The sequence below is a fragment of the Perissodus microlepis genome, chromosome 7 (genome assembly GCF_051167445.1).
Source record: "Perissodus microlepis isolate ML-2025 ecotype Zambia chromosome 7, ASM5116744v1, whole genome shotgun sequence".
Classification (NCBI taxonomy): domain Eukaryota; kingdom Metazoa; phylum Chordata; class Actinopteri; order Cichliformes; family Cichlidae; genus Perissodus; species Perissodus microlepis.
Genome location: NC_140467.1, coordinates 32822222 through 32844709, shown reverse-complemented (window position 1 = coordinate 32844709; position 22488 = coordinate 32822222). Strand labels below are relative to the sequence as shown.

The 22488-nt window shown below is 41.3% G+C and overlaps 2 protein-coding genes across 2 annotated transcripts in view; one reads left to right on the top strand and one right to left on the bottom strand.

The window, feature by feature from the left end:
- Positions 1–2512: 2512 nt before the first annotated feature.
- Positions 2513–6150, top strand: ssna1 (Sjogren syndrome nuclear autoantigen 1). Its single transcript, XM_084934710.1, has 3 exons — positions 2513–2787; positions 4825–5024; positions 5917–6150. The coding sequence occupies exons 1-3, from the start codon at positions 2736–2738 to the stop codon at positions 6007–6009; spliced, it is 345 nt and encodes a 114-aa protein (XP_084790836.1). The 5' UTR covers positions 2513–2735; the 3' UTR covers positions 6010–6150.
- A 739-nt stretch (positions 6151–6889) lies between these two features.
- tprn (taperin) overlaps positions 6890–22488 on the bottom strand; it is a 36586-nt gene continuing 20987 nt past the window's right edge. Inside the window, exons 2-4 of the mRNA XM_084934709.1 lie at positions 14522–14723; positions 12500–12624; positions 6890–11460 (exon numbers count right to left, since the gene is read on the bottom strand). Of these exons, the coding sequence (XP_084790835.1) occupies positions 11398–11460; positions 12500–12624; positions 14522–14723 (390 nt within the window). The 3' untranslated portion in view covers positions 6890–11397. The remainder of the gene's footprint in view (positions 11461–12499; positions 12625–14521; positions 14724–22488) is intronic.

Sequence of the window (22488 nt, the reverse complement as noted above, 5' to 3'; positions counted from 1 at the left end):
ATATGCAAACTGTTGTAATTCCTACACCGTTAACCTGATTTGGATGTAAATACCCTCAAATAAAAGCTGACAGTCTGCAGTTAAAGCACATCTTGTTTGTTTCATTTGAAATCCATTGTAATGGTGTATAGAGCCAAAAATCTTAGAATTGTGTCGATGTCCCAATATTTATGGACTTGACTGTACATTTATACATATACATACACAAATACATGCACACGTTCATACATATATAAGATGCATTATGCATGAGGTGGTAACCGTGGATGACCAATGGAGGTGGTAACCGTGGATGACCAATGGATGACCACAATGTCCAAGTGACTCATGACATCATGAGGAGGAGTTATAGAGTCTAACTGCTGTTGGGATGAATGATCTGCGAAAGTGCTCCTTCCTGCAGTGACAGTGTTTCAGTCTCTGACTAAAGGAGCTGCTCAGCGCACTCCCAGACTCATGCAGAGGCTGATGTGGGTTGTTCATGATGGATGTCAGCTTTACTAACATCCTCCTCCCGCCCATCACCTCCACAGACTCCAGAGGACATCCCAGCACAGAGCTAGAGCTCCGCACCAGTTTGCCAATCCTGCTCCTCCTGTCCCTGTTTGTGCATCCACTCCCCCAGCAGGCCACTGCATAGAAAAAGGTGGATACTACCACAGTGTCATAAAATGTCCTTAACAGAGTCCTGCAAACTCTGAAGGACCTCAGTCTCCTCAGCAGGTGGAGTCGACTCTGGCCCTTTTTATACAGGCTGTCTGTATTTGTAGTCCAGTCCAGTTTATTGTTGAGGTTAACACCCGGGTACATGTATGAGTCCACTATCTCAATGTCTTTTCCCTGGATGTTCACCAGTGTTGTAGGGGGTGACTTCCTCCTGAAGTCTATGACCATCTCCTTTATCTTGCTAGCGTTGATTTGGAGAGCATTGGTCTCACACCAGCCAACAAAGTCACTGATGACCCTCCTGTATTTCTGATCATTTCCGTCTGATACGCATCTGATGATGGCTATATCATCTGAGAACTTTTGTAGGTGGCAATGGTCTGAATTATAACAGAAGTCAGAAGTATACAGGCTGAACAAGAAGGGTGAGAGAACCGTGCCCTGTGGCGCCCTGCATGCTGCAGATTACCATGTCGGACAACAGTCATGAAGCCTCACATTCTGTGGTATGTTGGTTAAGTAGTCAGTGGTCCATGTAGTCAGCTGTTTGCCCACTCTGGTTCCCTCCAGCTTCCCTAGTGTAGGCTGGTTGGTGTTGAAAGCACTGGAGAAGTCAAAAAACATGATCCTCACAGTGTTCCCCGCCTGCTCTAGGTGAGAGAGGGATTGCTGCAACAGGTACATGACAGCGTCATCCACCCCAATTCCAGACCAGTAGGCAAACTGCAAATCTAAAATTATTAAAATAAAACCTGAGTTGAACAGTAATGTGAGAAATGTTACAACATGTCATAATTTATTTAATAAAGCCTAAAATGCAGAAGCAGTGTGTGAAAAACACACTGATTCAGTGACTTGTAGGACCACCTTTAGCAGCAATAACTTTAAGTAATCATTTTCTGACTTTATCAGTCTCGCACATCGCTATGGAGGAATTTTTTTTTCTTTTCCTGTACTGCACCAATCAGACAGAGCACTGGACACCCTCACATACTGCTTCTTGTCTGTCATGTGCTCAGTAATATAGCTTCTCTCTCAGCAGCAGCCGCTGAGGAATCTCCCAAACAACGTGAATCCGATAACTTGAGAACTAGATGACATAGCAGCTGCAAATTGATACCATAGATCTACTAAAGATCTACTCAAGGTCAGAGGTCAAGTTTTATGAAAATCTTGTAAGTGTGATCACTTCAGGTATGCAGTATTTTGAAATTGATACCATAGGTATATCTACTTGGAGGCTGTGGGTAGCACTGACAGCAGCCAATATTTTTACTTTCTCCAGATGTGTACTCTGGATTGTTCTAGTACTGAATGTCTCTCTAGTAAAACTAATATGAGGCACAGCTAACCGTCTTTAGGCATTAGTCCGGTTGAACTGCATCTAATATATGCATGGGAAATGGAGGAAACTTGTGGTTAAATGGTAAACAGTAACTCTCAACAGCAACTTAATTTAACAGTAGGTTTTGTTATCCGCCAGAGGGCGCAAGCCGGACATTATCGGTGTTAAACACAGTGGAGAAGAAGGTCAGATATCTCTTAATATAAGAACTCTCACTCTATCGACTTCTGGTTTGATAGGGGGCGCTCATGAAATCGTTCTGGTAACGAGTCGATATTATGTAATTTCGAATTCATTATTATTGCCTTGGAGAACAAAACTAAAATAACATTTTGGCTGTTTATGTAGAAGCATTTGCAAACGATTGCTTTAGCCGTTTCGTTATAATTACTCCTATTCCCTGAGGTCTTGGTCGTGTGCGCCATCTGCTGGCAACCTTCTAAACTCCAGTTCATTTCTACACAATGTTTTTAACAGGAAGTAGACTCTCTTCCAAGTTATCGTCTCTGGTTGGGTGTCCGGTAGTTCCTCCTGGGTTTGAGTTGTCTGGGAAACCCGCCATGTACGGGCTCTGCTTTTCAAGGAGGTTTGCTGAATAAACAGTGCTGAATATTTGGTCCACCCCGGCTTGTTTAGCTCCTAGGGATAGATGACGAGCTAGCCGACCGAGTACCTCGCGTTTAAAGTCAGATATAATCCGGTGAAGGTTGACCTAAAATCCGACATGACCCAACAAGCTGCGGCTCTGCAGACCTACAACAACGAGCTGGTCAAATGTGAGTGAGCCTATTTACTGTCAATAACACATTAGACTGATTAGGATAACAGTGTTAGCGGCTTAAATTTAAATTGTAGTATACTTACTGGTTAATATATAAATTAAGCATATTTGCCTATTAAATGACTCTATTGCGCTTTAATTTCGCAAGAGAATATGTAGACCAAGCATATTGTAGCCTGCACTGTCACCAGAGAACAATACTCGGATTTACTTATTGTGTTAAAGTTTATTGTGTCCTCCTTATGTATGTTTTGTAGCATTTTTATTCAGATGGCTTGTCTTGTCATATTGGATTTATTTTAATGAGCTATTCTGCGGCCGGAGTGGATCCTTTGGGGAGCCAGTGTTCTGGCCCCAGCTTGCAATGTTAACACCCTTGTGTTAAAGCAAAGTTTGCTGCCTGTAATTTTGTCTAAAACCGAAAAAAGTCCTTTTTTTTGAGAGGTTAACCTGTGATGCTGCACCTCGCCTAATAATCTGATTAACCTCCTCAGATCACCTTTAACCCTTTGCGCTCCACACTGGCGCGAATTGTGTTAACAGGTATCAGCTCTGAGTTTTTGCAGCAGTTTAACTGTATGTCAATGTGACACTTTTTCTTCTTCTCTCAAAAGTATTAGAAGATAAAAGACCGGTGAAGCTGAAGCTTGTCACATGTCAGGTGTTGGTTAATCTGTTTCTGGTCTGCTGGAATTAGGGAAGCACTAATCCTACTTTTTTAGTCCTGGTATTGATAGCGACTAACCCGCAAGTGGCTAGACCATTTCACTCACTCAAATGAAAATTAAGACCAGTAAATTCATATCGCGATATAATTTGAAGCATGTGCGGTAACGATATATATAACGATATAGTCTTTTCTTCTGTATAACGTATTTTCCACACTATAAGGCACACTTAAAATCCTTTAATTTTCTCAAAAATCGAGATTGTGCCTTATGAATGAATTCTGGTTGTGCTTACTGACCTTGAACCGATTTGGGCATGCAGAAATCTGTTAAAAAATGTTTTAGTACAACTTTGGTAAGCTGCACAGCATGATGGATTGTCAGAGCATTACGGCTGCCGTAGTGAGGAGCTTCGCGGAGTAATCTAGGTCCAAAACTCCCTCTGCTTCAGGTCCCAAAGTCAAACAACACTAAGAGTTAAAAACGGTCTAAATTCTTTCATCTTTAATTAAATCATCAGCGTTGCTGCTTTATCGGGTGTAACAATTAAGTTTTACATCCATGCATCCATGAAAACAGAATTTATTAAATTTAACGGAGTTAGACGTTAACAGGAAGTTAGCTCGCTAGTTTCCACCTAAACATGACAGACCATGTTCTGACTGAGAGATTTTTGAAACTAATTAAAACGTACAGCTCTGCTACCACTTCCAACATAAATGAAGACAGAAAACTAAACAGCGATGGCGTTTGCAGGGTTACTGAAGTTGGACTACCTGGTATATAATGTTGTGCTACGTGATTGCTAGCGACACAGCTATGTTAGCATAACATTAGCACAGTGCCAACTTTTTTTTTTCCACTCGATAAAAGTTAACGTGAGGGATTCTGGTGGTCAGGGACAAATGCAATCGCATAGCAGGATGCTATACACGGGCCAAACTTCAGTCAGGAGAACAACTGAGATTATTCATCCACAATACGAGGTTAGTTATTAATATACTGCAACAACATGGGAATAGAGCAGCTGCGAGAGAATTCAACATTCATGTATCAATGTTATGGAAGTGGAGGAAGCGCAGTTTTTGGCTTTCCCCATATTTCAAGAGTGCTTCATCTCTTTGCTATGACTGTCGCCCGCCATAATTTGCAGATGATAATGGTTTTAGCCGCGATGCTTTCGACCAAAACAGGCGCAGCTTGATGACATCATCAACGAGCGATAGAGCGATATATCGCCCACCCCTAGTTTACTGTATCCATGTCTGTGTTTGGGCTGCGTAATTATGGCAGAAATCATCTGTCTGAGTCCCGAGGAGATCTACTGAGGCTCTAGTTTAATCCCACCTTTCCCTCTCGATCAGGTATTGAGGAGCTTTGCTCGAAGCGGGATGAGCTGAACCGACAGATCAAACAGGAGGAAGAGGAAAAGGAGCGGCTGCAGCACGACATCCGTGTCCTCTCGGAGAAGCTGAGCCGAGTCAACGAGAGCCTGACGCAGAGACTCGCTGCACGCGCCACCTTCGACCGCACCATCGCCGAGACGGAGGCTGCATACACCAAGGTGTGTCAATGACCGAGCCTGCAGTGGTTTTCATATGCTGAGTTTTTGTTTACACAGTTATTTATAAAGGCAAAATTTGAAAAAATTGAAATTCATGTGGCTCTTCTGCAAAGTTAATCAATATCACATAACAGGTGCATGGCGAATGGAGAACAAACGGAGCTCTGCATAACAGCAAACCCAGCAAGAATTTCCATGTTGATTGATGTTCTGTATTATATATTATTCTGCATTATACGGAGGTTTCTTCCTGTTAAAAGGGAGTTTTTCCTTCCCACTGTTGCCAAGTGCTTGCTGATAGGAGGTCATCTGATTGTAGGGTCTTTGTAATATAAAGGATCTTATGTAGTCACACCATGGCTGCTTCTACCTTGTGACAGAAATGTTCTTTCTAACTCAAAATAGCAAGTAATTTTTGGCACAAAAGCCTCATACCACAACTGCTTCTCACCCAAGTTTGCTGGGTAATACCAGCTGCAGACGTTCGGAGGAAGGAGAGGCGGGGGTGGGATACCTTTATTAGTGCATGAGTAATGGATCAGTGGTTATAAGATGCTAAAACAATAGCTGTTTGTTGGACTGTCTGCATCAACCAGAAAACCTCTCAGTCTCAAGCGTTGATTCAAGAACTAATTAAAAGTTGGGTATGGCCACAGAAGCTTTTGGCTGCTGTACTGGATGTCAGTAAGATCCCACCTGCTGACGCTGAACTCCCTTTGTGGTCTCACTTAATCACTGTAAACAAACACTCCTGAGCTGCCCTGATTAAAAAGCAACAAATTGGCCAAGCCTGGACCCCTTCTTTAATTGTTTCTAAAGTGCACCCCACACTTCCTCTGAGTTTCTGCACAAGTTAATTCATGTTGTTTTGTTTTTGTTTTAACTCCTGCAGATATTGGAGAGCTCCCAGTCTCTCCTGAGCGTCCTAAAGCAGGAGGCAGGAAACCTCAGTAAAGCCACGGAGCCTCGGAGGACGGAGCACTGAAGGCGAGGAGCAAAACTGTGCACCTGACCTCACCTGACTGTGGCTTCTGAGGCAGTTTATTCCCCACTTTGGACTAATTTTTAATATATTTAAACCTTTGTTGTAAGTTTCTGGATTCAATAAATGTATTTCCTAACATTTTTTTTGTGTTAAAACTCCAATTTGTTTGTTTTGCTTGTTGAGTGAGAGGCATAGGCCAGGACTCCTTGGTTCTCATTCAGCTTAATTGGAATTCTCCAGAGACCACCAGCAGTGGCAGGTCTGTCAGTGACAGACCTGAAAGAGTCTGGAGATGCTGTGGCAGACTTCACACCATATGACACGTGATGGGTTTGGCAGTGGGTCAATGGGTATTTTGGGAAAGCATATTGTTGGTGAAAGCCAATGTCAAGTAGAGTGGTGACTCCTGGGATCTCTTCAACACTCTGCCATGACCAGTTGGGGTGAGGGGAGGAAGACTACCTGTGCAAGTTGAGGAGAGCGCGATGGTTTCTACTCAGTTCACCAAACAATTCCTCTTCTTTTGGGGGACGCTGTCGCCTCTTTAGTGCACCTTTTGTCACCTTTATTCTGTTTGCATGGCTCCAAAAGTGCTGCTTCTACCCACTGAGGGTTTTTTTCCTATTTGTGTTCTAGATTAATGTCCTTGTTTTGTTGTGTATAAAAATGTTTGTTCCCATGTGGTTCATCCACCACTTTAGACTTATTAGAACTGAGATTTCTAACAGGTTTTGTTTTTTAAGGGATTTAAGCTTATTTTTTCCCCATCAGACATTCCCAAATAATAAAGTAACCCAGACTCTTTGTCTTAACTATATGCATAGAAGTCATACTTGGCGCATAGTTTAATTCATAGACAAGAAAGGCTGGAGCACTCGCATTTCTTCAAGTCTTCTATTTATTGAGCTTTCATTTGTACAAGTATGACATCACTTTTTTTTTTCACTTGCCCAAATCATTGACAATAACTTTACAGTAAGCACATCTGCTGCGATGTAGATTTACAGACGAGAGGAGGGTGGAAAGTAAAAGATGAGCAAGCTTTCTACCACAGTGTTGCTACAGAGTGACCAACACAAACTGCTCATTTTGCATCGGGCATAGACAAAGATGGGGTTGGGACACTGCGGCAAGAGTCGGTGTGTACACTTCAGAAGCGCTAAAGTTGAGTGTTGCGTCTCTGGCCATCAGAAAAGTTCTTGCTGGTGCCATTTAAGACGAGATCAGTGAAGTTTGCCCACAGTTTGGTCCTTCAGTTCACAGAGAGAGCAAAAAGAGTACCGCAGAGTGGGTTTTGGTCAACAGAGGCAGCAGTTACCACGGGTTGATGGATCCACAGGTGTGTCATGTGACCATTAGCCACAATTCCAAAGGAGGTCCAAGCAGGGCTCAGTTAAAGGGGACCCGCAATGCTTTTATGGTCATAAACTCTGAGAGACAAAAGTTTATGTTTAAAACATTCAGTTTCTGGCAGTTTTTTCTACTCTTGGTTCTATTTGATATCAGAAAGCATGGATATCACTAATATGGTCATCTCAAGCACAGAGGCCCCTCCCACCTGTGGTTGCCTGTGAGGGGCAGCCAATCAGAAGTAAGCTGCAGTTAAATCAGCTCATTTCAGACTAAGAATTACTTTAACCTCTCTATCATGCACAGCTATTCTGGTAGGGTCCACAAATAAGAATATGGAAATGAGCATTATGGGTCTCCTTTAATCAGTGTGTTTGGAGGATTTATATCCATGCCTACAAATCAAGCATACTTAACATTTTTTGGTGTTTTCGTTTACATACGCAAGATTTTTGTGTTTCAAGCAGTTTTCATTCATTTCCTCTCATGATATGATAGAGCACTCTGTAAACACCACAGTGAACAACAAGTTTCAATCAGTGGTCCTCGCTTTTTCTGAGGTGATCCTTGATTATCTGTTGTGTCTTTGATCATGAGACGCACCGTAGTCGAGTTTCTGCAGATTGTGTTTGCACAGCTACAAGTGACAGGGAATTGTCGAGTGTATTGCAGGATTGGAGGATATTGGAGAGATTATTGGGTTAGCAAGGTATAATCCAGCGTAGTTTTTAGTGTTTTCAGAGGTGGCTTTCTTTTAGTAACAAAAGCCAGACACATAACCCAATCCAGAGCAGCCAACCTCACGAGTTTTGATTTCAGAATTTACTGATTCACTTTTAGGCTTGATTTTCCTGGCATGGAGGTTCAATGGGCTAAATTTGGCTTTTTGCTCTTGAACTAGGCTTAAACTATATCTGGTAAACTAAATTTAAAGGTGATCTGTATTCCAAGTTCATATATTTTATACCTTCAATCTTGTGAGCGCCATATTACCACTACCACTGAATGAAGCTCTGCTTTCAAGTTACAGCAGCACAAACTGTGCATTTTCTTCTTGCAGGAATTTGCACAGATTTGGTTGGTGATGGAAAAAACTGATTTCCTCTTCTATTACTTCATCAGGCCGAGTACCCTTTAATGTTTAAATGATTTTCTGCAGAAAGGCTCTCTTGACTAAGCAGCACCAGGGAAGACTTCTGGGTCTTTTTGTAAGGTTTCTCTCTTTTCATATCTAAAATATCTGTAGGATATGCTCAATTGATTGATTTTGTGCAGAATGAAAGCCAAAGTGTGTCCAATGCCTCCTTGTACATGAGCGCACACACAGGCTGAAGCAGAGAGCTTGGACCAATAAAGGAAGCTGATAACTGCTGTTGTGAAAGAATTTATCGCTTGACTGGGAATTGAGGCTTTGTCAAGCCACATAACACAAAGAAAGTCCAGCTATTTTGAACTAGACCAAGTAAAATGATGGAAATGTGTTCATTATTACTAACTTTTTGCCCGTTTGAGACCTTTTCAGAGAAATGTATTGAAGGTCAAATCCAGCCATGCTAAAGTTTGGAGAAACAATAACAGGGCTCACTGTTCAATGTGATGTTTTCTGGTAAGCTGATAATCATACCACAGGAAATTTATTGAAAAAAAAAAAATTACATTCAGTCTTCTGAAACAGAAGCATTGCTGAGCAGTCACATTGAGCGCATGAAGTAAACATCCAAAGTTGGTGGTTCTTTCAAATCGGTGTACACCAGCAGGGGGTTGGAGAGATTTTGTAGGCGGACAAAGATGAAGTCCCTGTGGACCTGTGTGGCGAAACTGCACTTCGGGCTGCTGTTTTTGGTCACAGTGACAAGGCCAAACAATCGTAAGACTAGAGTGGCAAAAGAAAACAAAGTGGTCATGGCATTCATCGCAATGCATTCAATCGTGTGTGGCTGAAGAGTTTCATTTCAAATTTTAACTCATTCATGCCGACTGAGACATGGGATTGAAATTAGAAATGCACAGATTATCCCCACCTTTTTTCTTTCAGAATATCTAAATATCAGTCAGTGCAATCTAAACTGATATATCAGTCCACCCCAATCAAAACCCTGACTTAGACTTAAGTCAGGCTTTTATTTGAAATGTAACTCTTCAACCAAATTTAGGTTGGTGACAAATTAAAGGAAAAGCCTGAACCCTTTAACCCCACATATGTCCTCAGGGGGCAATTTTGCTGGCATGGTTGATGGAAGTGGTCTCGTACAGGATGATAATGCCCTTCCCCGACCTTGAAAGGAAACAGGTGGGATGTCACTGAATGGATTTATGAGGATGACATCATTAAGAATCAAGTGCTACAGTCTCCAACGTGTTAGATGACATCATCGTGTTTTGGAGGCACGTCATTGAGACGCTTTTAACCTTCTCCTCTAATTTGTCACCAGTCTGTAGGCTTCTCGTTCTTTTAAGTGCACATTTCCTCTACAGCCCACTCTTACTTCCTCATGAGGTGCAAAACAAAGTTGAAAGCATGACAGTGCAAAGACATCTATCAACCAAGACTCCCGGACGAAACGTATAAGTTGTAAATCCATCAGAGAGAAAGACAAAGCTCCTGACGGCAAAGAAACAAATTGCATCTGATTGGAGAAATAAAATGTAAAAAATACATGAAATAATGAGCAGAAGAGATGAATCCCAGTGGAGACAGTGCAACAATACTGGCCGAAGAGTGGATGCGAGGCCTTTACAGGAACTCTTTAATCAGTTGGCATTATGAGCATATAAAAAATATGAATAATAATAATAAAAAAAGACACACACACAAACTTTCATTCTTTCTCACAAAACGCCTTTTTTTTTTTCTTTTAATGATCAATCACAATCACTGTTGCCTTCAAAGTGGACCGCCTTCTTTCCCTGTGGAATGTGAAAGTAGATGAGGTCCGACTGGTCTGGCGGGGATCTTTCGGAGCCCTCACCAGCAAACATCTGTACAAAAAAACGAAAACAAACAAAACGACCCCCCCCCTCAAAAAAAAGAAAGCAGATTTCAGACATGCAAACTTCAACGTTAAGCAGGAATAAATACACAAAGAGCCGAGGAAAGGCATCGGGAGGTCTACCAGCTTTCCAGAGCGGATATACGGACACGTGATTTCAGCAATACGGACATACAGACATTGTTGGCCAAGGTCACTTTATCAAGCATTTAATAAGAAATGAGAGGTGCTACTGATCCCAGGGGGTGGGGTGCATATGTTTCCTCCCTCGTCACATGAAGAAGTGAAGCGTGTTGAAGTTTGCTTGCCAAAAAAAAAAAAATCCAGCAGCTTCAATCAGTACAGCATAGTCTGCCAGAAAATATACCAAACCTAACAAAAAAAAAAAAAAAAGGCATAGAGAAACTTTACAGTAAGACAGAACCAACAGAAGTGCTGGATTCAAATCAAAACATGCGGATAAAAAAAGAAAAAAAAAGAGAACAAAGAAATGCAATTGTGGCACCCTTTCACCATTTTTATGTGTATCTGCCGCCAATCTGCTGTAATGACACGCTTCCACGATAACACTGAACTCTGTCGGCTCCTTCCCTCGTCGACATCCTCCAAAAAGAATAAAATAAAATAAAACCTGAAGCTAAATTTGAACCTCGAAAGCAGCAAAAACTTCTACAGCGTGGCAAGGAGGAAGATTCTGGACGCTGACAGATCAACTGTCTGTTAGAGGATCACGGGTTGGGAAAGACAGCCCAGCTGCTTTTTTTTTTTCCTTCTTCTTTTCTTTTTAAGATTTGTTGCTTCAGCTTCAGAAAGAAGGTGGGCATTGAACACCACGCCAGCCACCCGGCAGCTCCGATGCGCAGCTGGTAACGTGGCGTGTGGCGGTGCCGTGGCAGGAAATCAGCCAGAAAAACAAAAATAAAACACCCATGTTTCCTGTCTGGTCAGGATGATGTGCTTATAGTCGGCTGGAGTGTCAAGGTGGAGGCAGTCTGGTCCCACAGGTGAGATGCTGCGATGCTACTGTACAGCTGATTGGTCAGGCAGATCAGAAGTAAAGAGCGGGCTCGCTGCTGTAGTCGGTGAGGGAGGAGCTGTCCGCCGGCGTGAGCTGAGGAGAAAAGAGAAAGAAATACTTTGAATTAAATAAAGTTATGTAATCTAAGATACCCTACAATAATAGAAAGAATAGAAAGAATCAAACTACTATTTGAGTTTTGGTTCAGCCCCTCAGTTCACTACTTTTAAGTCACCTTTCTTCTGATTGGCTGCCCCTTTACAGACATAAGGCTGGAACAGCAGGTGGGCGGGGCCTCAGTGCCTAAAATGACTATATTAGGCACTAGAGATGAGTTTGGTTGCAAGATGTGTGGTCGCTGGAGGTTGCTGCAATCACTAGAATGAAGTTGGTCACACTGAAATCTTGCATGTGATTGCTTTGGTTGCTAGCAGGTTGCTGTGATTACCAGTAGTTTGCTTCTTATCTTCAAATGTTTGCAGACAAATTGAAAAAGTGTAACTGACTGGCTGTAGTTTCACTGCAGCTAAGAGAGTAAAGGACGAGTGTCTGAAGATACGACAGCAACTTCAATGCAAACTACAGGCGGTTAAGGCAATCTGCAAGTGACCAAAATAATCACACAGAGGTTTACAGTGCAGCATCCTCTCTTAAACCAATTTCACCCAGCAACTGCCAGCATCCAATTGCCAACCAGTCTCTATGCCTCTGAATGAAGATTCATGGATAATAAGAAAAGAAAAACACTGTCTGAAACTGTTTGTTCAATGCATTCTGAAGCCTGAACCTTTCCTTATCATCACATTAAATTTATCACCTACAACTCTATAAAATGATGCCGTGTATAACAGTCTGAATTGCTGAAGTATCACAAGTTTCAGTTTCGGACCCAGTACCTTAATGTGCCATCTATAATCAATAATCCATCTATAATTTTAACCAAAATTCATTAAATCATAAAATGGCAACATACCAACTTTCATGGATGTAAAATATGCTGCTTTTCTCTGTTTCATATATTTGTAAATCAAATACTTTGAGTTGATCGATGGAGGTGAAAAACAGGGGGTCACATCTCCTCCTGTGGAGTCTGAAACTATGAAAGTATGGCAGCTGAAGGCGTTTCCCTCACCATGACCTCCTCAGTTATCTGTGTCTGCTGGGAGGCGGCATCCTCCTGGTTAATGCCGTCATCGTGTTTGTGCTCCTGCCAGGCGCTGAAGTCTACCGAGTGCTTGGGAATGTAGCTGGACAGATCTGCAGACAAAAATAAATAAATAAATAAGACTAAAACACATTAGATATTAACTGTGTAACTTTCCCCTCTGCATTTTTATTTTTATCCAAGTCATTCCAACATTTAGGTTTTCAAGTGTGTTTTTGGTATAAAGAATGTGAGCTGCTTTTAATGACGGTGCTTTATGAGATACAGTATGTGAATACACTGTTGTTAAATCACTACAGTGGCCACTGTTTCTTGGAGGATGAAGTCGTTTCACACAATCGGTTGCTTCAGCCCTGCTGCACCACAGTGGAGACTGTGACAGCAGAGTTCTTAGAAACATTGGTTTTATTTTAATTACTAAGCAACGCCAAAGACTTTTGCACAGCCTCAGTAGAGGTTGAAGAGGGGCGTAACATAATCTGGTGATTTAGAGCTACAATTATGAGCTTTCTTATTGATTTTCCAGTGGCAAAGCACAATATAGTTCATTATGTAACCCAGAGGAGACACGATAGTCATCACGTTTAACAAACATACAAAAATCACCGGTTTAATTTTTTTTTCTTTTTTACCTAAAAAGGCCAAAAATGCTGCTATAACAGGATCCACTTGTTAGCTGAAGGGCTTATTATATCTGAGTGAGTCAGCTGCTCTCAGATGTAGTAAACAGGGCAGCCAGTAGGGGGCTCTGCCACCACACCTATTGTGGCTTACATACTCACTTTACCTCCATACAAATGAGGAGGATGATGATGGCAAAACAAAGCAGTAATGACCTTATTGGACTAGCTTTGCACTTTACACAGCATCTTCCCCTTCCTTCTGCACATCGGCAGCTCTCTTTAATCTCTGGAAGCGCTCGCAAATTCTTCAGTTTTGAAATCTGCTGTTTTATTAATATGAACTTGCAGAATGCTAAAAGCTTTATAAAACTGGATCTATGCATGCAGGTAAGTAGTCAGATTAGCAGTCTGATCTTTCAGTGCCATTTTGCCCAGATATATAAATACCCCCAAGCAAACAAACCCAAGCAAACAAAAGCAGCCCCCTTTAAAAAAAAAAAAACCTAAAAATACCACTAGCCTAGCCTCAGTTCATTTAGGATGCGAATACACTTCACCATTTTAATCTCTGCTCCACATGCAGTGTTTTTTAGTGCTAAACCTTTAATTCTGTTAACATCTGCTTTATCTAATTTGCATCAGAATGTGGCTGCTAGGTGTTTTTGCCTAAATTAATTTTGAATAAACCTAAAAGCATAGCTATGTTGGCAACAATTAACATGATTTTTAACTCATTCTAAAATTATTATGAGGCTACACATATTACAAATATGCTCGCACTGAAAGCCTAAAGCCTTAAAGATGAAAACTGACCAAACATGCTCATGCAGACAGGCTAGCCTGATGTTTTTAAGTGATATAACTTGTCATGATAAGCAAACTGCTGTAAAGGTTTTAAGTTAATTTGGGGGCAGCTCACAGTAAAAGTTCAGTAAATGCAGCTCAAGAGTGAAGACAAAGTAGGGGTGTGTTTTTTAAAGGTAGTTAATTTCTCCCACTACTAAAAATACTGGATCAATCATGAAAGGTGATTCGCTTAAGTTTGATTTACATGGCTGGTCGCTTGCAAACTCTCCAGGCACTGGTTGCCTAGGTAACCCTCTAACATCTGAAGTGAGAATTTAAAACTAAAACTAAAACTGAAAAAGTTCGTCCTTGCAAACAAAAAACTTGCAAGATATGTGCGACTACAAATGCACTTATCTTGCAAGCTGTGCCATTAAGTACAATCTGAGCCAGTGGATTTTAGGGTACATTGTGATGATGATAAATAAAATAATAATAATCATCATCGTCATCCTCTGAGGACCATGAGTATATGAAGGAGATTTGACAACCAGCTCTTCTTTGTTTCACAAAATCTCACCGTTGCTGTTGGTGGTGTGGGAGGGCGAGCCGGTCAAACTGGCTCGAGGGATGTGGATCCGTCCTACCATGCTCGGCTGTTCGTCTGCCAACTTCTCATCTTGTTTGTCCTCCTCTTCCTCCTCCCCGCTGTCCCACACGCTGCTTTCTGATGGATACTCGTAGGTGCTCTGGAGGCTGGACTCGTTGAAGGAGATCTTCAGCTGAAAGACGTGCAGAAAAATGGGTGTGATCACCTGCTGTTCTTTTTAAACATCTGTACTTAAGAATATTTAAACTCTTAGTTAAAATATAAAGTCCTTTGCTGTAAATCCACATGGTCATACATGTATGTTTCATGTTGAGTGAAACATACATGTATGATCATTATCAAAGAGCTCAGTTCCTGTCTCCTAACTTGATGTTTTTGTGAAGATATGATGTGAAATGTCCAATTATGCCCCACAATATCCTGCAATAAATATAAAGAATCTTTCCAAAAGTTCCCGGATTTGGATCAGGAGCATCTACACAAATTAATCTCTTCTAAATTGGAGTAACTTCCTATCTTTGGTAAAAAAAAAAAGAAAAAAAAAAGAATACCAATCCCTTGGTCATTTGCTTGGAAATACTCCTAATGCTAACAAACACACCAATAACACCTCATCACCAGATTCAGCATCTCACTCAAGCGTTTTTGTTTGAAATCAGCATTGAGCTTCTTGTATTCACTTTCTACAACTGAAATACCTCAAATTCTACCAACATGCATTTATTTACTTCCTGGCAGAATAATTTGATGCAACGCCGCCTTGACTTATAAACCTGATTTGTTTACAGGCCAAACTTCTCCTTTCCCAGCACAGATTTGAACTTGACACTAGCAGCAGGCTCCTTCAAGAAGGCTTCGTTTTACGAGCCCAGTTAAACTGAACAGGTTATTACTTCCTTATTGCTGCGTAATTATACTGTCGATACTGAGCATCACGTGTCTCGGTCATTTGATGACACTGCAGTCATGGCAGTTTAACTCGATGCAAACCCACTTCTTCATAACTTATTCAGCAAAGCTTTTAATTAGGATTCCTGCAGAGCCAGCTGCAGTTTGTTCACTCATCTGAGGCTACGTGTGCTGTACTTTGTGTGCCCTCTAAGTGGGACAGGTGGCAGCCTTGCAGGAGCTCGAGGGCCTGTGATTGATTGTCTCAGAGTATGCGGCGAGACACGCCTGTCTGGCAATGCTTCAGAGGCTTGCAAACACAGATCTGCGGAGTGAGACGAGCCCTCGCACTTTGCTGGGCTGTGTAATGAATGCAACAGAGGTTTAAGCTGTCAGGGAGCATTTATTCTAAAGGGAGACATCTCACCACCTGTCTCCTGTCGCCTGTAGAGAAATCTACAGGTGGTGTGATCAACATGTATGTGCATCAGCTGTGCTGCAATCAGATCTGCCTATCTTGCCGACAAATCCAGGTATCTCTGTATGCGTTTGCCCATTTTTCACAGCTCTCAAAAACCATTCCCTTGTAGACTGGATGTAAAAGACGCTCGTAGCCACCGTACCATCACATCCTGAACCAGCTACCCTGCTGGCTATTCAAAGAAATGCAAGTTCAGGAAACATCCATTCTGGCTTTTCTTCTACTGTGTGTGGGCCTCACCTGTGTCAGTACCCCTGTCAATATATCCTCAGATTTTGCGATTGTGTTTCTCCTGTTCTGCACTTTGTCATTCAGCGACTGTTTTGGATTGAAGGTGACTTGACTATTTGATTATTTATCAACATTAGCTCGGCTCCTCTGGCTCACTGAATGTATTTTATGTTTATTAGTAGCAACACGTACACACTTACACACACTACTGCCTGCATGTCAGATGTTGTGGCTACAGAAAAAAAGCTTAGTTCACTAGTTTATACAAATTAAAGCTAAAATACATCTTCCATTTCTGAAAGCTAACAGGAATTAAAAAGCACAAACATATGCAAAGACACCATCTTGCCATCAGTACACGCCTACTGCACATGATTTTTCTGGAGTCAAGTGTGCAGCTCTCTTCCTGAGGGCTTTATTTTGAAGTTGGCAGAAAGTCTATAAATGGTTTATAATAAGTTACTATTTCTGTCTTCTGGTCGGATGTAGGCGTTGCAAACTCAAAAAGCTTGTATTTTTTCCCCCTGAGTTGCCATGGCATTCAAAACTGACACACACACACAGACAAACCTGCTGTTTGTCTGTGTCTTCCCTGAGGCGATCAGCTGACTGTTCTTAACCTGCTGTACCTGGCTCCATCAACTCTGCAGGCGGTGATCTAAATCTGCTCTAATCTCCATCACAAGGCCGCCCTCCACCACTCAGAGCTCGCAGTTAACCTATATTATAAAACTTCTTTCCCCGGATCCTTTATGTCCTCTCTGTAATTGATAGTCGGAACAGGAGCGTTTCCAGGTGTGGCACAGAGGATAAAGAAATCTTGCCGAACTATAATACTAAACCACTTGTAAACTGATTGAAAGTTAAAATGGTTTTAAGTGTGGACAGACCTCCTGCCTCCATAAATATGTATTAAAAGATGTGTAACAATATGATGACTGCAATTAAACACAAGGTTCAAAATTCAGCCTGTCTGTGACCATAAAAAGAGGATGCAATAAATAAGGTGAACTGTGCATTATATATACATGTTGTATTAGGTTCACCTTCATAAAGTAAAAGAGTTCAGTTTGTTTATTTTCAGCATTATACACTGAAATATATCCACCCGTCCAGTAGATCAGTAATCCTACAGTGTTTCTATCACCTCTTACACTACCCAAAAAATACAAGCAGGTATATCTATCCATACAGACATACACAGTATAGAAAAACAAGAATATTGATTCTTCTAGTGTACACTATGAAGACAATTACTCTCTCTTGTGCACTTTGGCTAAGGTAACAAAGAAGCTGATGCCAAAAAGAGAGCAAAAGGAAGAAGCAGGTGGAGGATGATTAAAAAAAAACATCCATAAATGGGTTATAGCCAAAGGCGACATTGTAAGTGATGACATCCAACAAAAATCTAAGTCTTTAATGAATTTTGTTGTATTTACTAAGCACTGAAAACCAAAGTATGATCACACCTCAGCAAAAGAGCTGCCTATTGGAATAGGTCTATAAAAATGTTTTGTTTAAAGCTGTACATTTAATTCCTTATTATTCTGCACATTGGCTTGGAAAACTGGTAATTATGGTAGCTAAGGTTAGAAAATATTGATAAATGCTGAAATTTGAGAATGAGGCCAAAAATCTTGACCCAACTCGCCCGACCACTGTCAAGTGTTTACGTGTGAGAACATCCAGACCAGTATCTAAGAGATTTCGAACTTTAGAAATCAGTTTTAACTGCTGAAGTTTAGTGACAAACCACATCTGCCATACGTCCGTTATCATATCCTGATGATATGACAGTTACCAATATCTGATTAAGGTTAACAGGAAGCTCATAAAAAAGCAAATAACAACATGTATTAAGATAATAATATCAGTAGGATTTGTGCATATTTTACAAATCTTATTATCTTATTGGTATTAATGTCACGTAAAACACATTACTGAACAGCTGATGAGTGTAATGCTTTTAATGTTTTTATCTTGTCTGTTTTTCAAGGCAAAATATTATTAAGAAATAAATTAATATGGCACAAAAATCCATGTTAAGTCCAAAACAAATGAGGGGTGGGGGTTAATAGGTAAGTAACAGTAACTTTAGCATTTAAATAAAAGGACTTATTTCTTCCTCTCAACACTCAATTTTACAGTACAAGCTAAATCCATAAACATCATCATTTATGCCTTTAGACTCTTTTTTTTTAATGATCATGGTATTAGATGGAAACTTGGGGTTCAGTATCTTGCTCTGCACTTTGAGAGCAGACTGGAGGAGCTGGTGACCTAACCAGCGACCTCCTGTTAGCAGGCGACCTAGTCTACTTCCTTAGCTAAAGCCACAGTTGGTGTGGAAACGACAAGCCAAGGGTGGGTCTGACTGAGGACCCGAGAGGCACTGCATGCTTATAGGCATCACCATGTGGTAAAGCATGCCCCATTTTATCCTCCATTTTTACTCTTAGTGGGCCATAATGTACAAAGTTAACATTATGCTGAATTTATTAAGACTTGGAGCTAACGAATGAGAAGCAAAACTAATCGGGAGAGTGCACACTAGATGGGTCTCCCCCTGCTGTTCATTAGAGATAATGCCAGCGTAATTCACTTTAAACCTGGAAGCTACGCCCATCTCAAACCTCAGTCTGTGACTTTTAAACTAATCATGAGTACTGTTTTCCCACATATTCCTCCTGACAGCCATGACGAAACATCAGTATTCAGCAGTAGTAACAGCAGAAACCACAATGCCATTTAAATCCTGTGTACACACACTCTTGACACAGTGTGTTAGCATCTCTGAAAAGGGCCCTCGCTCCCAGAAATCTCTTATTTTTTAGCCCCAAACCTCTTTTTTTTAGTTCCTCTGTTAAATCCTACCCCACATAAAAAAGGTTTTCCTTGCTAAACTGGCATCCTGACTTAGAGGAAGTCTCTGGATGCCAACAGCACGTCCCATCAATAAATCAGGCTTGCTGCTGGGCTCGCTTCCCCTTTCACAGTCTTTCACTTTTTCTTTTTGTCTTTCTTCTTCTCACATGAGACTCGATGGTTAGATGAGACTCCTCTGCAGCGCCTTACTCCGCATCCTCTCTCTCTGACTTGCTGCTTTAGCTGACCTTTCTTTTCTCCGTAACATGAGAAAAGAAAGGGGAACGAAATTCTGTGCAATTTAATAAAGACCACAACTTAACGGGGATGTTTGTTTAGGGGCCGCTCCCTTCCTGCTGCAGTTAGTTGTGTGGCTCTTTTTTTCTATGATAAAAGGCTGCATCATGGAGGCAGAAGCGATTCATCTTCTGTCCTCAGGCTATGGGACAGGCCATACTCACGCCTGCTGTCCTCCTTGCTCACCACAGGGTGCCAAACAGACGCCATTAAACAGGACACTGATTTAGATTAATTTCCACTTTGCCTTGAGAAAGACGCTTTTCATTTTTCATTGTTTCAGCAGGGTATTTTTTTGATATGCAGTCTACTTTTATATTATTTATTGATAAAGTTTAACGTTACAAAAACAGTCATCTTCAGGCACTTTTTTGAGCCAGCACACAAACACCCACAGCGATGACACTCCCCAACAGCAGTGGCCTCCCGACTATAGAGAGAAATATGTCTCAAAAAGGCTACAAACGCGTACGCTATATAAACTAAGATTTACAAACGTTTGCAGCAATTTCGGTGTAAGTTTTGAAGCACATGCTTCAATCCACACACAAATACAAAGCAATTTGACCTTTGTAAACTATAATTTATCTAGAATTGATCAATTTCAGCTTCACGAGTTGGATAATTTTCTCTTTCAAAAAGCCCCCTTTGCATACAAATTCCTAAAAATGCACTTGACAGCCCTCTTGCTCACTTACAAAAAATTAAATATGAGTGCACGAATCACCTGAAACACACATTTACACTTCATTTTTTCAAATAAAGTGGGTATTTCTATGCTGTGTTTATATTCACTTTGCGATGCACACACTGACAGCTGCACACACAACGTGCGAGTAAGGCAGGGTCCAACTTAGGTCACAGTCACACAGGCCTAGAAAGCACTCAGCAACCCGATGGCAACTTCCGGTCATTGGGCAGGACCGGTATCTGCTCCATTGTGTAAGGAGGTACAGATCGAGCACTGCCAGAGTCCTGAAAAATTACCTCCAACAGGCTGCACACACCCATGTGTCAAAAAAAGACTGCGAGAGTAGTTTAAGTTACCACCATCCTTTAGTGGAACCTGTGGCAGCCTACATCAACACTGTGCGGCTGGTTACTGGTGGCCCATTTTCTTCGGGTTCATGTCAATGCAACGTGTAGTGACATTTCTAGAGAGGCCACACATGCGGAAATATAAATCTCACTAAAGTCTCATAAAGGGGGATTACCGAGGGGATATTTGCTGGCTAACAACTTGTGACTGACAAGTGCCGTTTCGGTGAGATTTCTGCCAGGCTTCAAAACACAAAGATGGAGATGGCAAAAACACTTGAGGCTTCATAACAGGACTTCACAAACTGCAGTTAGGGCTACGACAAATACTTACACTACATTAGACAGGTGGTTTTAATGCTGTTGCCAAGCAGTGTGCACAGCACGTAGACCAAATGTAAAGAATCGTCTGTGTGATAAGATTAATTGTTTTTGAACCAGTAGTTAAGCTTAATTATGATGAAGACTTCCTGGAAGGCTGATGTACTTTCACTTTGTGGATCAAAAGTCAGATGGTGATGTGCATTTTATAAGCAAAGTTACTGATTGATCTGAACTGAAAAAGCACACAAATATGGGACAGTGTGTGAGACTGCAATAGACAACCTTGTGTCAGGTTTGTCAAGAAACATCTTGATGATCTTCAAGACTTTTGGGAAAACATTCTGTTGGCTGACAGGACTTTTTGGAAGGTTTAAGTCTTGTTACATCTGGCATAAAACCGACACAGCATTGAATAAAAAGAAAACCACACCAACAGTCAAACATGGTGGTGGCAGTGTGATGGTCTGGAACTGCTTTGCTATTTTAGGACAGCTTTCTGTAACTGATGGAACTGTGAATTCTGAAAATCCACCCAAAAAATCCTGAAGGAGAATGTCCGACCATCAGTTCATGCCTTGAAGCTCAAGCTCATTTGGGTTATGCAGCAGGATAATATAAACGCTTTTGGGTTTTGGGTCAAAGTCTGGACTTAAATCCAATTGAGATTCTTTGGCATGACCATGGCTGTGCTGGCAAACTCTTCAATGTGGCCAAATTAAAACAATTCTGCAAAGAAGAGAGGGCCAAAATTCCTCCACAGAGACGTGAAACACTCACTGACAGTTACTGCAAACACTTGATTACCGTTGTTGCTGCCAACGGTAGCACAACCAGTTATTAGGTTTAGGGGCAAACTACTTTTCCACACAGGTCCAGGTAGGATTGGTTTGATTTTTTCCCCTTTAATTAATAAAATCATCAATTAAAAAGCATATTTTGTATTTAACCAGGTTATCTTTGTCTAATATTAACATTTGTTTGATAATCTGAAAGATATAGGTGAAGTCATATAATTTCAGCAGTGTGGTTGATGCTTTTCTTGCACTGAAGAAAAAAAATATTCATTTAGAGCTCAATAAATCAGATTTCTTCCACAAGTTGTTTCCACCCTAAGTTTCATCAGCTGTGTTTTTTGCTGTTCATGCTTTACGAAGCACAAACAGACGCAAGAGAAAGACAAACAAAAGAAGTAAGGGAGAAAAGGAAGAGGCAAGCCAGCTGATGAGATTATGTCTTTATGATTGTGCTTCGGCCAATAAGCGAGATGGGAGCAGTGCCACGCATTTTTTCCAGGCCACCCAGCATGGCGTGTCCTCGTTTGGTGAAAAGTGGCTCTTGCTGAATGGACACACCGAACTGGAAGGCTGCAGACTTACAGCAGAGCTTCAGCACAATAGTTCAGCCCTATTGAGGTTGTTGCAGCATGGGCGCGTTTGTATTTACACGGTGTGCCAGTCTTATGTCGGTATTTCCAGGTGGTGAAGGGCGCGGCGTGTACAGTCATGTTGGTATTGACCATGCAGCTGTTCATTTATAATATGTGTAGAAGAGTGTTTGATACCTACTGTCCATTCAATAACACATAAAATCAAGTCATCAGGATCTAATGTTGGCACACTGATGCCCACCACAAGGACTACACGCATGCAAGGCTGCTGGAAGAAGACTGACCTGGTGCCTGATTAGAGCTAATCTCCAGCCAGGTAGATAATATTAGAACAGCACCACAATGACCCGACTGAAGAGTCTGGCTGCAGAGGCATTAGCACCAACAAGAGAGACAACAAAACGTAACCAACAAAGCACCACTCAG